This window comes from Centruroides vittatus, unplaced genomic scaffold (genome assembly GCF_030686945.1).
Source record: "Centruroides vittatus isolate TY-2023 unplaced genomic scaffold, ASM3068694v2 contig_1507, whole genome shotgun sequence".
Lineage (NCBI taxonomy): Eukaryota > Metazoa > Arthropoda > Arachnida > Scorpiones > Buthidae > Centruroides > Centruroides vittatus.
In genome coordinates this window covers 93,137-109,109 of record NW_027120932.1, presented here as the reverse complement: position 1 = coordinate 109,109, position 15,973 = coordinate 93,137, and the positions used below count along the sequence as shown (strand labels likewise).

The following is a 15,973-nucleotide window of genomic DNA, read 5'->3' as shown; positions in this document are numbered from 1 at the left end:
TGTTTAAAATTACAATAAAATAGGTTACAACCGAAACCATCGATAATAAATTGAAGAGTTCGACTTTGACGCATAAATTTGACATAAATGGTATGAACATACAAAATTGTACGACATATTTATTATTATTTAAATTTATATATTAAGAAATTCTTCAAAATAACGAATAATTGAAGTTAAAAAAAAAATTAATATATTTTTGACATTTACGTCCACTAGATGGTGTCGTGTAGTTGTAAGCACGTGAATGGCGGTTGATTCGATTTGAAACAAGCGGAAAAGTTATATTCAGGTATTTGAATTTGATTTCTTATACTCTTACAATGCAATGTTTTGTATAGATTATCGCTCTAAATTTCTTAGAATATGAAATATAGGCTCAAGTTATTGTGTCAGGGCGCGGTATCGTATGAACAAATGTATAAAATTGGTTATCTGATCACATGTTTTACTGATAATGTCAATTGTGTAATGCCTTAAAAGAAAAAAAAACAAAAATATACAGCGATCACGTTCAAAATATGAAGCACGCATTCATTCATTACATGACATACTGTGACGTGCTATAACTTAATAAGTAGATTTACTACCCACGCCTTTGGTTGAGGGCATGATTCTTTTGATAAATTTTACAAAATTTCTCAAGATCTGTAGCGATTCATGACGTAAATGATTGAAAAAATCGGAATAGACTAACGTTGAAATTATAAAATGGAAATTTGTCTTTCATCACAATGTTCAAATAAGTTTTACGGTGTAAGTTACTTTTAGTTAATTGTTTAGGTATATGCGAGGACCACCATTTCCCCCCCTCCAAAAATACCTCGATGTTAGCATTTGTGAACTACTGTTTACAACATTTGTAATATAATAATTTTTGCTTAATCACTTATTTTTACTTTTTTTTTTTTGCTAATTATGTATTCGCGTGAACTTTAATTGTATCTTAAACAACAACTGAAGTTGTAAGAGGAAATTCGCCTATTTTACCAATTTAGGGACTCTCCCTTTTCCAAATTTTAATACCAACTTAAAATGATTTAAATAAACGAATTAGAATAAAATGGTTTATTATCCAAATCTCACAACATGCCAAGGGAAAGAGGACAAAGCAATCAATGAGTAATGATGAGAGCTGCTCCAAAAACAAGATGAGTCACATCAACTCAATGATGACTCTACAAAAGCTAGATGTCATTACCATATAAACAAACAACAAAAAACAATCATCTCAGCTACGGTGATGACACTGCCGATAAATCATCGCCCGATGATGAACCTTTTCATGCTGGACGTATTTAAAAGGAGAGCTCCGGCCCAACAAAAATATTTATCATTCTCATACTCAGAGAGAAAAAGACTCAAGACAGGCAGTGAGTGCGAGCAGACTCGAGACAACAGACAAGAGAGAATAGACTGGAGGCGGTCAGATAGACACAGGACCTAAGCAGCCAGAGAGTGCAGTCCAGTCCAGACAGTACCAGAGCAGTACGAGCAAGAAAGAGCGAGAGTGAAACAGGATCAAGAGACTGACCGACTGTCTAAACAGACGAGAGAAGACATCTTGTCTACCTGGTATGTTGTGAGTCGCGTAGTTCAAAAACCCCCGTTAGGTACCCCTTCGTTGTATAGATAAAGATAGGCAAATTTCCAAAAATTGGATTTGATAACTTTGTTCTGAACTTTCAGTTTTTTTTTTGCTAATAAATTCCCTTTAATTGATTATATCTGACTCTGTATTCTTCCTCCTGAGAGGCTTATTCCTGGACTTCAGAGTAACTCTTACTCTCGTGCCTTAGTCGTTTACTTCATCTCAGTCGGTGGTGTGTCCGGTAAAACACACCTGGTGGCAGGACTCTACCCAAAATGTGCATAATGTAAATTATAACGGCCCCAAACCCCACAACTGGTGGCAGGGGTGGGATGTTCTAAAATCATCCCGAGAAAATCTAACGGCCCCGAAACCCACATATATATGTATGTACCAATTATCTAAAAGTAACTACCCCGTATGTTTGTACTGAGGAGACAATTTTGTTGAAAAAGACAATAAAAACAGCCTTAGAATTTTAGAGATTATCACATTAACAGGTTTCGTAGATATATTATTTGTGCAAAACGACTTAATGTCTCGTGATTTGAATGTTAATCTACGAGAGATTTTAAAAATATTAGTAACATTATGCTAAATAGCCAGAGATAAATGCAGAAGAATACTGTGATAAATAACAAGGACAAAGCTATGAGACATTTACATTTTATAAAATAATAAATTATATAATTTTCTGTATAGGATGATTACTATTCTAAGAATTATCCTAAGTATAAGGGTATTTAATCTGATATTTAATGTGTTAGATAGATTAGAAAGCTAAAAAGATGGATCTTAATAAAGTAAAATTTATTTAAAAATTAATAAGAAATTAGAATTTAAAAATGATATTACATAATCCGAATGATTTAATGGCATTTCTTGATTGTAAACATAAAAAATAGGCCGACTCTGATTTGATTGCATTGTCATAAATTGTGATTAGAATGGTTTCTTACAAAACTAGCCACTTATTCATCATGTTATTGAACTTATTTGTAAATTAGAAGACTTGTTTTTTTTTTCTTACAAAGGGAGCGGCAAGGACGAGTTAACAGTATTAAGTAGGCCATGCGAAATGCCACGACAAAAAATCGTAAAAATTAATCAGATATTTTAAAAGATGTTCGTTGTAGAAATGAAATAAAATTTAATTTAAAATTACATTCAAATCTGTACGGATGTTTTATTTATTAATAATGTTGTTATGAAATCTTAAGCTTTAATTTTATGTATTATGAAGTTTAAATAGAAGAACGTTTCTTCTCGAAACTCGACGGTATTCCGTAATGTCCGAGGCAAAGGATATGTGTAACGAGGACGTCGTGAGGTCTCCCTCGGTCGACTTTTTGCTTAAACAAGTATACTTGGCGCACAAAACAAAAGTTAAAGGTGAGATTATTTATAATTGCATTACTATCCTTGAGTAATGAAGATTAGATAACTTATCTTTTATTTGTCATGAGTCAAAATTTAATTTTAGGAACGAAAATATCTTATAAATTATTAAATGCAATCCTGTAATAAATGCATTAGTCATCTGATTATAACACTTTAATAAAATATTTAATTTTTATTTTTTCTCTCTAGCCCTTGAAGCTGAAATTCAAAAGCTAAAGGGAGAATTACTTGAAGAGAAGAACAAGTAAGTTTAATAATAATTTAGAGTTCTTGATGTTGCTAATTTGGTGATATTTTGGTGGAATATTACCAAAACTTGAAAAAAATAAATTTAAAACATGCATTAGCATAAAATTACTTTCAAAAATACAAAAATTATAAACCGCGCGTCCTCAAAAATAGACGTTAAATTAACAGTATCGATTCTCCTTTACAGACTCTGCTATCTCGGGAGAAGCATTAATACTAGAAGTATGACATTAAATAAATTTAATTTTTACGAAAAATATCTTCTCGTATGTTTTATTTAAAATTCTTCACAAATAAATATCAGTATTTATTTCAATCGACATTGCTGTTCTTACTATTGACTTTGACCTATAAAACTAAACTGACACCAAAATGTAAATGCTTGGCATTTACTAATACAAATTCTGACACCTTGACTAAATACATGAAAATATTTAAATGAGGGTAATAAATTTCTGTAGTAGAGTGTAACTTTCAACACATTTTTTAACCGCACGAAATTGTTTTAGTAAACAAGTCATGTATAGAATTGTTAGTGCTAACTTTTTTTATGTTAATATCATTAATTAACCTAATATGTAACTGAAAATTTCTTTGTATTCTTTCCACCCTGTGGGTACTAAGAAGGGATTTTTTTTAAGCCCATTCTAGGTTTGGCTAAGCCCATAATTGGGCTTGACTTATCCGGGACAGACCACCCCAAAAAATTTCTGTGGTGTTTCGATTGCCTGGATTTGATTCAGAGTCTTCCAGAATGGTAGGCTGACTCCTTAACCATGGCAGTCTGGCCAGCCATATCTGAAAATTAGATCCAATAAGTATCTTTTATGTTCGAGAGAAACCGTACAAATCATAGCAATTTTTCTCTAAACCAACAATCTCCATTAAAACTGATAAAATGTATTAAAATATAATTGTTATAAGATGTATAAGGTGTACATTTGATTGCCTCATGAAATAATTTTAGCTACAACTATTGCATTTTGGTGAAGCATCACAAATATCGTTGTACTGCACAAATAAGGCCAGTTTCAGCTTTTACTTCTTTGCCGCAACTGTGTGGATTGCTTTATGCTGTTAGCCTTCAGCAGCATATAGTTTATTAGAAAGATCTTAATTTTCTGTGTAAAATCCACAAAATTTGCTAGAATACATGACCTGTACCTGCTTTCATGCTGACTTAAAAAACAGAAAGACCTGTAGGCTATACACAGGAATTATGAAAATTCATTTGTTATAGTGACATAAGGGCAATTCTAAAAAGTATGATCATAGCATAGATTAGGATTCTTCTTCAGTGAAATCAATGGCATTTTTCTTTCATACTTCTACACTCGTGTATGTAAATTTAAGTAATATACAAGTTAAATTGCATATGTGAATGGAAATTCTCACATAATGTACTCAAAATTCTTTTCTTAATGTTAATTTATTAACATTTACTATAGAGAAATAATAGGATAATTCATTACTAAAATTTCATGAATCTATCAGTCATATAGAGAAATCTTTTTTTCCTTCTTATTAACAGAAACAATGAATGTGCACAATGCAAGAATCTACAATCTTCTTTAAAGAAGTGTAGAAAGAATTATTCCAATGCTTTAGCAGAACAAAAAAGGAGGATACAGCTGTTAGGTATGTTTCTGTGGGACAATCATTAAATCATAACTTAAATTAAATACTGATATTTTAAATAATTTTTATTTCAGAGATTCAGTTATTATCATTACAAGACACCTCCGTATCTATGTAAGTATAGTTTTGATGCATTTAATGCAACCATTTCTTAAAAGCATTCAAAATTTTTTATATTTTTAGTACTAGATCAGAATCTGAATATCCTCTGAAAAGAAATAATGACATAGAAAAATCATTTAATACACCTAAAAAGTTAAAAAATGATAAAGCATTAAACACTGCACCTATCAAGTTACTCGAATGTAATCAATGTAACTTTTTGAGATGCGAGGAGTCGGTAAAACCGAGCGATACTCTTTTTGTTCAGGGAACAACAGATACAGACTTCATAAATGAATTACTTAATGTTTCCAATGCTGTCATAACAGAAACATTAGATGTCGATACTTCGAAACTTCAACAATTGCTTCCAGAGAGTCTTACCATTGCATCACCTTCTCTCATATCTCATCCGAAACCATTAGTAATTAACCATTTGAGCAGCAGTTCTACTTCGGATGTGCATTCTTTGTCGGAGAATGAACATACACATTTTGAAGAGGTTGTCGACATATCAAACGAAACGGGAAACTTGGACCACAAACGCACAACAGGCTTCAAAACTGATGAAGATGCCATTAAAACTGTAAACAAAGAAAACGATAGTTTTTCTGATGTAGATGAAACTTATTTACCATTAGTATCGAGCAAGAAAGAAAATGATCAGTGTTTTATAGAAGCAGATGATGATATTACGATAATTGAAGAAATTACAGTATCTGAAACAGGTAAGTATTTTTATAATTTTATGTTAAATTACTACGTTTAATTATCTGAATGTAAAAATCAAACATTTGCTAAGTATTTCGGCAAAACTATTGATCAAATTCTGATTTTTTCCTCTCTCCTGAATGTGTTCTGTGTTATAGGCAGTCAAAATGTTTTCAAATTGTGGTAGAGCACTGTAATGTTAGGACATATGGAAATGTTTATCATGTCCTAATCACCTTCAAAGGAAGACCCTTTAGTGCACAAACACATTTGTCCCATTGATCCTGAAAGAAGCACCATTGGAAGGCTTTTTTTGAAATATTTGGTAGTTCAGCTGTTGCATTTGATTTGATATCCTTTATGGTTGTGAAAAGCATCCCCATGAAACCCTTTTCCATCATGGGGAACAGCCAAGTCACTCAGAGTAAGACAGAGTATGGTGGTTGGGCGATGACAAGAACTCTTGCAATGAGGACTTGTTTCATAACCAAGGAGGATGTCAAATTGAATGTAATGGCTGTACTCCCAAATATTTCAAAAAAAGCCTTCCAACAGTGTTTCCAACAATGGCAGGATTTATGAGGTGTGTGTTTGCTGTTCACTGAAGGATTCTACTGTGAAGGTAATTAGGTAAGAGGGCCCACCAGTGGCCAAGCGATCTTTGTACCCCAAACACTGGGAGTTTGGTCATGGGTTTGTGCCTCGCTCGGATGGGCTGGCCACGTGGACTTTTCCGGGTTTTCTCCATGTCTGTGACGTCTAAATAGGGACCAGTTTCCCTTACAAAGACCTCCCGGAAGGCATCCTAGGCAGTTCGCCCAAGTGTTGTGTTGCCATAACTTAACAAACAAACAAACAATTAGGTAAGCTTTCCCTATGTCAGATCTGTATTACAATTCTGGAGACTGACTGCTTAAGTAATATAATTTTGCATATTTTGCTCAAAGTAAGAATTACTAATTACTGTAAAATGGGGTTACTTTGACCATTTTTAACTGTTGTTGCAAGGTGCTCCATCTGTGCAAACACTATCTAATTTTGTCCACTACTTTGTTAACTTAAAACTAATTGAAGTTCTTTAAAAATGTAATTGAAAACTAGTTGGCGCAAATCAAGAAGTTCATCCACAATATCAAAATTATCATTTGTGTAATGCACAAATATGCTTAACTGCGCATTGTCTGTGATGTCACAGCTTTCATACAAAAGTTAATGAAAAGTTTTTGGCAAATTGTAGTCCAGAGACAATTTGTGTGCCACCATCCTGGCCCATGACGAATGACAGTATTTCTAGACAAAGCTATTTTATCAACCATATTTTTGACGTTTATATTGCTGAAATTTTGGGCAAATATTAAAAGACTATTTTTAATTATCTCTTCTCCTTCAGAATAGGGTTTTTTCTTGCAGACTAACAACAGAGAAAGTTCATAAGAAGCCTTCACCATAGTTTCCATTTCATCATTTCACTTCTGGAACAAGGATTGTTGGCCGGCTAAAGATTTCTTTTTTTATTGATAAATTCCGTTTGCAAGTACAATTTGACAGGATACTTGCTGTTGAAATCACTATGCACTTGTTTGAAATGTCGGTCCAGGTTACATTTTTTCAGCACTGCTACACAAATTCCACATCAAACAAACAGGCTTGGAAATATTTTGATGCGTAAACAAAAATTGTTATTCCCAGACAGTTTTAAAATCACGAATTACAATATCCTCTTCATATTTTCTTGTCGATGTCGAAGGTTTTCTCATGGACATAGTGAAAATAAAATTTTTAAAACGACGACACTCGACGCCAAAATCTAAAAACAGTTTTAAAAAAGCTTAATGTCTTTCTTTGCAGTTTAAAATCAAGTAATCAACTGAGCCAGAGTGTTGCACTTGCTCTCACTCGAGAATGGACAACCATAGCAAGACACAACGGTGCCAAAGCAAGGCAACTCAAACCATTGGGCTTATCCCATGACCACGCTGTCTTGCCGTATAGTTGTATTGGTGTCAAGCAGTGCCGCTTTCCGGCGCTGTTGTATTCAGTAGCATTTTTAAGTAGGGTTTTTATGGATTTTGATAAAGTTCCTGAAGACGACGTTATTATTTTTTCAAATTTTTAAATTTTTCAATAAGTCTTCGCGTGCCATGGGTTGGCCATTCCTGACCTGTGCACTCCAACACATCAATCCACAAGTCAAACTATTCATCGTGTCTTGCTGGCCATTTCCACGATTTCAAAGAACACATCATTGATTGAATTGTGGCTTCATTTTTTCACTTCTATGATCTGTCTTGAAAGTGTCAAACCTTCCACTTCGTAAATGAAGGCCACATATTCTCCAGGCTGCTTAACTGGCAGTTGAAAATGTCGTCGGTCTTTGCTTCCCACTGTCGCGGCACTGCTGGAACCAGCATCAGGATCACCAAGATCATTATTATTCAATCCCAGCAACATATCATCAGTATCAGTTGAATTACAAAGTGACTTTTGTACTTTGCTAGTCTCATCTATATCTTCAGCAACAACTTGCAGGCATTTCTTCATAGGATTTGCTGACTCTTTTGGGCTGCACTCAGATCCTTTTCCCAGGAGAAATTGGCAGTTTGAAGCTCTTGCTTATTGCTGTATATTTGCAAATGTTGAAAGAGCAAAACACTAACAACTTCTCCATCTATCTTTTCATTTCCAGGAAGACAAGACAGTAAGTGCTCAATATTGACAGGAACTACTTACAAAATCCTGATTTGTTCTCTCTTGTAGTTAGTTGGTGCCAGCAAACTTCTTAAGCGATTTTTGAAATTCTGACTTTGGCAATTCCTGTTCTTTTACGCAAGCTGAAGTATCCTTCTCCCAGTCATTTCATCGGCAAAAAAAAAAAAAAAAAAAAAAGGAATGCTGAGTGGTTGCGTGATGTGGGTGGAGTTAGGAGAGGCACACCATATGAATATTATGTTCTCTGCAGATTTTGAAGACAATCATATTAATATGTGATGACAGGTTATCTCCAATATAGATATGTTTGCTTGGATCTTTTAAAACTTGGGGAAGAATTACCTTCTTAAACCATTCTTGAAATGATGCTCTCTCAAACCATCACCGGTAGTGTTGGAGTAATGACATTTTTCTGGCCCTTTACATCACATGTCCTAAAGACATTTTGATATCACAACAGTTCTAGAAGTTTGTCACTAGCATTGGCAGCAAACATAATGGATATGGCTGATTTTGACGAGTTTAAACACACCAGATAATTTGTGCTCGATTTTATTATAATTTTCTTTTGGCCAGGATTGTCAATTAGGGTTTGTTTCATCATAATTCCATGCTCTCATATTAGGCATTCTCAAGAAGTGTGGCCAAATTTGTGAAGTATTTCACTAGGACACCTTTGGTGATTGCTGCTCTGTGCCATTTGATGTTATACTGTTGCTACTGTTATACTGCGGTGTCATTTGACGAAAGCGTTGCCTGATACATTATTTACAAAATTCTAGATCCATCTTCCCTGCTGATCCAGATAGCCTTTGATGATTAGATGTAAATACATTTCAATCAATGGAAATCCATGTTTAGCTAATGAATATGTGTAATCAACAAAGGCTTTCTCTTCTATCTTCTGTGAATATCTGTGGATGGCCTGGTTTATTAGCAATACAACTGGCTAGTTTATTCTTCAGGGTACCTATTGGAATCTCAAAATGATTTTCAGCCTTATGTTGGTAGGTCTTCCCATTTCTTACAGCTTCTAAGGCTCCTACAGCTTTTCCTCAGTGTAGTCTGCATTTTTGAAGCTCCTAGTTATCTGTTTATAGACCTTGACATCTGCACATAAAGATGTAGCAAAATGTCTTTAACAAAATATGCATTTGCCAAAAAACAGAATAACTTGCAAAATGATACAATACTAACTTCAGGGGTAATTTGGTTCATGTTAGGGATGGGACAAAGTATCCCCACAATATGGCTTAACATCCTGTTTTCAGAAATTGTTTTAAACAACTTCATTGAAATAAAAGTGAACTCAAAAATTCTCACAGCTTCACAGTGGCATTAGTCATACTAGGAAACATACGCTACCTTGATATGTCTTCTACCAATGTGGCTTTGCCAAGATTTTTGGAGGTGCAATTGTTGACTCGATTATCTCACCTTGACCACAGCTGGCTTGAACCAAACACTGAAAAATGTTCCTTCAGATTCATTTATCAATAGACACAAAAACAATTTCTCTACTTGCACATCTGAAAGTTGTGTCTGCAGATGAAATGTTTTTCATTAATTGGATCAAAGTAACTCCATTTTATGGTACCAAATTTGTAAGGTAAAATTCAATTGTGATAAAAAAAATGAGTGATTTTTCAATTGTTATCTGAGAACATCATAAAGAACATTCAGATCTCATACAAATGAACAGATGGCATTTTCCAATTTTCACACAAGATTCATTGTACTGCTGAAGGGCTTTGATCTTTAAAAAGAAAAAGAAGAAATCCTGAACATTCCCATCATTTTTAGTGAATGCACTGCATGTTACCAGCATCTTGGGAATCCTTAATTCTAACCCATAGCTGTCTCTAAAGCACTACCACCAATATGATCCTGCCCTTTGTTTATCATAATTGAATGGACAGATTAGTTTGTATGGCAAAATATTTGTTTGATCTAAGTTACTGTTAGCCTAATCCTAACTACTGCATATCAATTAGAAATTTTACAAACTCTACTTTGACTTCCTTGGGTAAAACAAATGTGTTGATATCATCAATCATCATCATCAGCCACTTTTCCTTTTCACATTGCACGTGTGCATCTGCCTTTAGGCATGTACAGAATGAGCAAAGTTCATGTTAAACAGAGTTTTGATAGGAAACAAAACTTAGATTATGCTAAGTATGTACGAGTTTAAATTAAAATCAGTTTATGGCAAAACCTGAAGTAAGAACATCTAACTTACAAATTGAGGACATTAATAAAAATACATAATATTTGAGTGTAAAATTCTCAATTTAGTTTTTATTGTAGGAAACAAACTGCTAAGCTTTATTAAGCTTAGCAGTTTGTTTCCTACTCTGTTTAACATGAATTTTGCTCATTCTGTACATGCCTAAAGGCAGATGCACACGTGCAAGGTGAAAAGGAAAAGTGGCTGATGATGATGAATGATGATATCAACACATTTGTTTTACCCAAGGAAGTCAAAGTAGAGTTTGTACAATTTCTAATTGATATGCAGTAGTTAGGATTGGGCTAACAGTAACTTAGATCAAACAAATATTTTGCCATACAAACTAATCTGTCCATTCAATTATGATAAATAAAGGGCAGGATCATATTGGTTGTAGGGCTTTAGAGACAGCTATGGGTTAGAATTAAGGATTCCCAAGATGCTGGTAACATGCAGTGCATTCACTAAAAATGATGGGAATGTTCAGGATTTCTTCTTTTGTTTTTTTAAAGATCAAAGCCCTTCAGCAGTACAATGAATCTTGTGTGAAAATTGGAAAATGCCATCTGTTCATTTGTATAAGATCTGAATGTTCTTTATGATGTTCTCAGATAAAAAAAAAAATGAGTGATTTTCAATTGTGATCACAATTGGTAATGTCTGAATTAAATAGGTAATGTGTCCAATACTTGTATTTTTATAATTGTATAACTTGTTTATATTTTTATTGTATCCATGTTTAAATAATGTACAAATACACTACAAATAAAGTTATAAGCACAAGTAGAAATTGTACTTAGTCACGATATTACCACATGCATATCACTCAGTACTGTCTGTACAAAGTTCTTGATCTAATCACAAACAAAGCGTTTATATTAGAAATGTTGTAAGTATATGTTGACAAAAGGAAGCTATTGGGAACCTTTTAACAAAATTATCTGTCAAAATGCCTTCAGGATTGATGTAATTTCAATTCAAAATATCATGATATTGCCAACCCTTACCCTACAGGAGGAGGAGGAGGAAAATTAAGATTTGCAGAGAGTAGAGAGGAGCATATACATAGTGTTTGTGGCCAGTGTTTAGGTGAATGTACAATTTGTTCTTCGTGTCATCTAATAAAATTGCCGATTTCATTTTGTATACTGCCAGAAATATAAAAAAATGAACCAGTTACCAACTAAAATGCTTAAAGAAAATACAGTATTTGTCAAAACACTGCTTTTATAAATTTAAGTCAATTGTTTCATTTAAAATGAAGATATTTTAAAATCAATGAATGACGATATCAACACTTTTCAGATGAACCCAAGGATAAAGTTCATGTTATGTTAAACAGTTTTGGAGGATGCAGTTTTGACAAGTAAGATAGATTAATGTAGGATACCTTATGTAAATGAACTTTTAGCTAAAATTTGCTTTTATAGACTACCTGCAAAAGAAGAAGTGAAGTATAAATATAAAGAAGAATGTGTTAGAAAGAAAGACGAGCGAAGAAAGTTGGCTGGACATGACTGTAATCAATGCAAACAGGTACGATAGATGATGTTAAATATTTCTGTTCCGATACTTAATTTTTCCTTTCTACGTCACAGTATTACGATCAGCTTGAATTGACAGACAGCGAGAAAGCCAAGAGACTGAAGAAGTGTTCTAGACATAGAGCACTATATAATCCACCCCTAACACCAGAACACTATTGGGAACTTGATTTTCCCAATACTGCAGTTTGCAGGGAAAGAGGTAAATGTTTATTGTTGCTGCTGAATTTGTGTGAAAAAACTCTACTAAAGTATTTTGAAATTTCAGGCTACATCAACGAAACGCAAAAGCGAGAGTTAAAGATTCGCAGACGAAATCCCCTCCAATTTAAACAAGAAAGAGACCAGAAAGCATTCTGAAATGTAAATTATTTATTTACAAAATGTACATGAAAGACTTGAGCAATGAAGGTTATGATTATGATAACTATACATACTGGTTTTTAACAAAATTCTTTCTATCGATCAATGATACTTGATTTTAAGTATTGTTACTACTAGCATCGTAAAGAATTAGTGGAAAACTCGCAACTTTGTAACATGTACTTCTCATTTTCTTAGTAACATTTATTTTTGTCTAATAAATAAGACTGTATATAAACAAGTTTCTGTAACTATAACATGTTATAATATATACAATGCAAATGTACAGTGAGTAGGTGGCTAATTGGCACACTTATCAAATGAGAATGTTGGTCATTCAATAACTGTTTATGCAGTTTACTTAATCGGCCTATAATTTAACACTAGATCTCCACCACTTTTCCATATGAAGTGTCGAACCGTCCGCAAATCCATATTGGGATCTAATATCTGTCAGATAAAATATAATTTTAATATTTTACAAAAGAAGACTATCTAAAGATTTTAAATAATAAAAAAAGACCTGATCTTGACATAGAAGTTCCACTTTCTCTTCTGCTATCGACGTTCTCTCGTCGTCTCTTTCCGGTTCTTGTTTCTCTTGGTTTCCAGAACCGCCCGACTGACTAGCCGTCTGAGAACCGGTATCTGATCCCGCTCCCATGATTTTCTCATAAACATGTTCTATTACCTTTCTGACTTGCAGCATGTCGCTGGCAGACAGCCTTTCCCTTTGAGAAAATAATTTTATATTTTATTTATCATATGTTAAATTCTTGGAATTGTAAAGAAATGACATTTTGCGATAAAAAAAGTTGGTAAAAATCTACAAAGGAAAATTAGTACACATTTTGTCACTGTGAATGGATCATTTCTTTACGTTCTTGTAAAAAATTTGCATGAATACAAATTTTTAATCTTTGCTAATCTTTGTTAATAAAAGGAGCGTGTTTTGTCATTAGTTTTAAGTTAAAACTAATTAAAGCTTATTCTAAATCTGTCAAAATTTAACAGATTTAGAATAAGCTTCACTTAAAACTAAGATAGATTTTATTTTTTTTTTAATATATTGCAAAATATGTATTTTATTTTCATTTTAATTATATATTTAAAAAAAAGTTGTAGTGATATTGTAAATTTTTATTTTATTTATGAATGTTAATATTAACTATAAGGAAAAAAATAAAATATATATTTATTTAAAGCATAATAAATAGAAACTCTGATAATTGTTATTTTTCTTCCATAAATATGGCCACTTAACTCAATTTTGTTAAGTAATAATAGCAGAAAAAAACAATAAATATTACCTACTTCATGGCATTTGTAGCCATTTATTTCCATGCTCTTCTGCAATACTTAAAAAGGATTCAAATTAATGATGCAAACATAATTTTGTATGGGATAACCAAAAATGTCCATTATTGATACAATGTGTGACAATTTAATTCCCGGAATGACTATGTAGCGTCACCTGTGACATAATTATATCAAAACGATGTGCATTTGTGTTCGAACGTGTTTGAACTAATACATGTGTAAATTTCAGCTGATAGAGCTAGTTGTTAATTATCTATTGCAAGGGTCATCAAATGGGCCAGATAACAGAGAATGACGAGCGCAGCTGCATAACCATTTTGTTCAATACAGTACACTGAACACACAAAAGTAAAGACAACCAACATATTTATTTACCAATACACAAACACAATCGCTGCAGCAAGCTGGTAATTGCTTTTGTTATAAACTTCATTGTAGGTACACGAAAAGTGCTCTGATATCTAGTCGCGTAAAGTCGCCGAATTTTTTATTTCACTGATTTTCCAAAAAGTTATATTACTGTCGGATGCAAGAATTAGATTGAACCAATTTTAGTTAAACTTATTTTAATTTTTCTACATAGTATCTACAATCTATGATATTTCCATATAAATAATTATACTTTAGCTCATTTGTGGCACAGTGAGGCAGCGGGCCAGATGAGCTGGTCTCAGGCCGTAGTTTGGTGACCCCGATCTATTGGGAAGGTAATAGTTATCTCTGGGTACTTTGCTCCAAATTTTGGTCACCTATTTTTATGCCAAATTATTATTAAATCGTGTGTGAAAATTGGCAAATGCACTATTGAAACGTTATAACTGTTGCAAGTGGCATATGGTGAAGATGCTATAAAATCCTAAAAAGGCATGCATGTTGTACTTAGTTTAAGACCATGCTGACGTGTTCGTTTCTTCAATCACAAGGGAATAATCCAAGAATTTATTGAACAGGGACAAACCGTCAACCAACAATGCTATACAGAAGTATTGCAGAGATTACAAGATTCTGTTTGGAGAAAAAGACCTGAACTGTGGATCATCCATCACAGCAATGCACTTACTGTGAGATATTTTCTGGCCAAAAAAGCAATTATTCAATTAGTCATCCAACTTAGCTCCCTGTAATTTCTGGCTCTTTCCAAAATTAAAAGATGTGCTGAAAGGATAAAGATTTTCCAATATAACTGATATCTGATAGAATGTGAGACATTTTCTGGAATACTGTTGAGCAGCCGAGTTCCAGACCTGCTTCCAGAAATGGGAATGCCATTTAAGTCCATGTATAGATGCACAAGGAGAGTACTTTGAGGATGACAGTAGCCACCAGTATACAGTTCTGCATGTGTATTTTTTTAAAGGTGCATTCTGGGAATTAAATTGTCACACCTTTGTACATGTAATACCATATTGTTTATTCTTGACGATTACCGATTATATCTAAATATAAGACAAACAGATGTGTTGTCTATTTGAAACAAAACTGTGCATTGCACCCTATAGAAACCTTATAGGAAACGGGTTTTGGGGGCCAAATCTTTGCAGTTCTAATCAAAAGTTTCTGTAGGCACAAAGTAAAAATGGGCAGTTTTTGAGTTAGAGCCAAGATACAAAAAACAGCATGATTCATGCACATGTGAGACCCTAAATTTTTGTTTCAAAATGTAAACTGGCATGTCCCAACAGAGTTCTTTTCAACTGTTACTGGTTCTCTAGAGAGGAGGGTGCCTATGAGCCACATTGAGGAGTATACTATCTACTAATGCAGTAAGAACCCAAACAGCATGAGAATCAAATCTCGCTTGTATTGCATAATGGTTTGTCCAAAGAAAATTCAGATAATGTGTCAATCATTAATAATGCTTAAAAATATGTCTTAGGTTTTAAAACAAAAAAGGTTTAGGGCATCACAGCATGTGTGCAAATTATGCTGTTTTTGCATCATGGATTCTCAGTAACTCAAAAACTCCATTTTTTAATTTTGTGCCTGTAGGAACTTTTGACTATAATCACAAAGAGTAAGCCAAATTCACCAAGACCTATTTCCCATAAGATTTGTGTGAGATCCCCCCCTTTTCAATAATTAAATAGAAACTAATAGATTAAACTGAAAATT

General features: G+C 33.4%; 2 protein-coding genes across 2 annotated transcripts in view; one reads left to right on the top strand and one right to left on the bottom strand.

Annotated features, from left to right (window-relative positions):
- The first annotated feature begins 259 nt into the window (after positions 1-259).
- Positions 260-12,560, top strand: LOC136968710 (DNA endonuclease RBBP8-like). Its single transcript, XM_067262723.1, has 10 exons — positions 260-292; positions 2,835-2,983; positions 3,182-3,236; positions 4,773-4,879; positions 4,954-4,993; positions 5,063-5,709; positions 11,940-12,000; positions 12,065-12,170; positions 12,233-12,380; positions 12,447-12,560. Exons 2-10 carry the CDS (start codon positions 2,881-2,883, stop codon positions 12,536-12,538), a joined length of 1,359 nt encoding a protein of 452 aa, XP_067118824.1. The 5' UTR covers positions 260-292; positions 2,835-2,880; the 3' UTR covers positions 12,539-12,560.
- Positions 12,530-15,973, bottom strand: part of LOC136968705 (WD repeat-containing protein 48) — a 55,140-nt gene continuing 51,696 nt past the window's right edge. The window contains exons 18-19 of the mRNA XM_067262714.1: positions 13,065-13,272; positions 12,530-12,991 (exon numbers count right to left, since the gene is read on the bottom strand). Coding sequence (XP_067118815.1) covers positions 12,899-12,991; positions 13,065-13,272 — 301 coding nt within the window. The 3' untranslated portion in view covers positions 12,530-12,898. The remainder of the gene's footprint in view (positions 12,992-13,064; positions 13,273-15,973) is intronic.

Coding starts and splice junctions, on each gene's coding strand:
- LOC136968710 (XM_067262723.1), top strand. CDS start 2,881: ATGTCCGAGGCAAAGGATATGTGTAACGAGGACGTCGTGAGGTCTCCC. Junction 3,237..4,772: donor TTACTTGAAGAGAAGAACAA/GTAAGTTTAATA, acceptor TCTTATTAACAG/AAACAATGAATGTGCACAAT. Junction 12,381..12,446: donor TGCAGTTTGCAGGGAAAGAG/GTAAATGTTTAT, acceptor TTGAAATTTCAG/GCTACATCAACGAAACGCAA.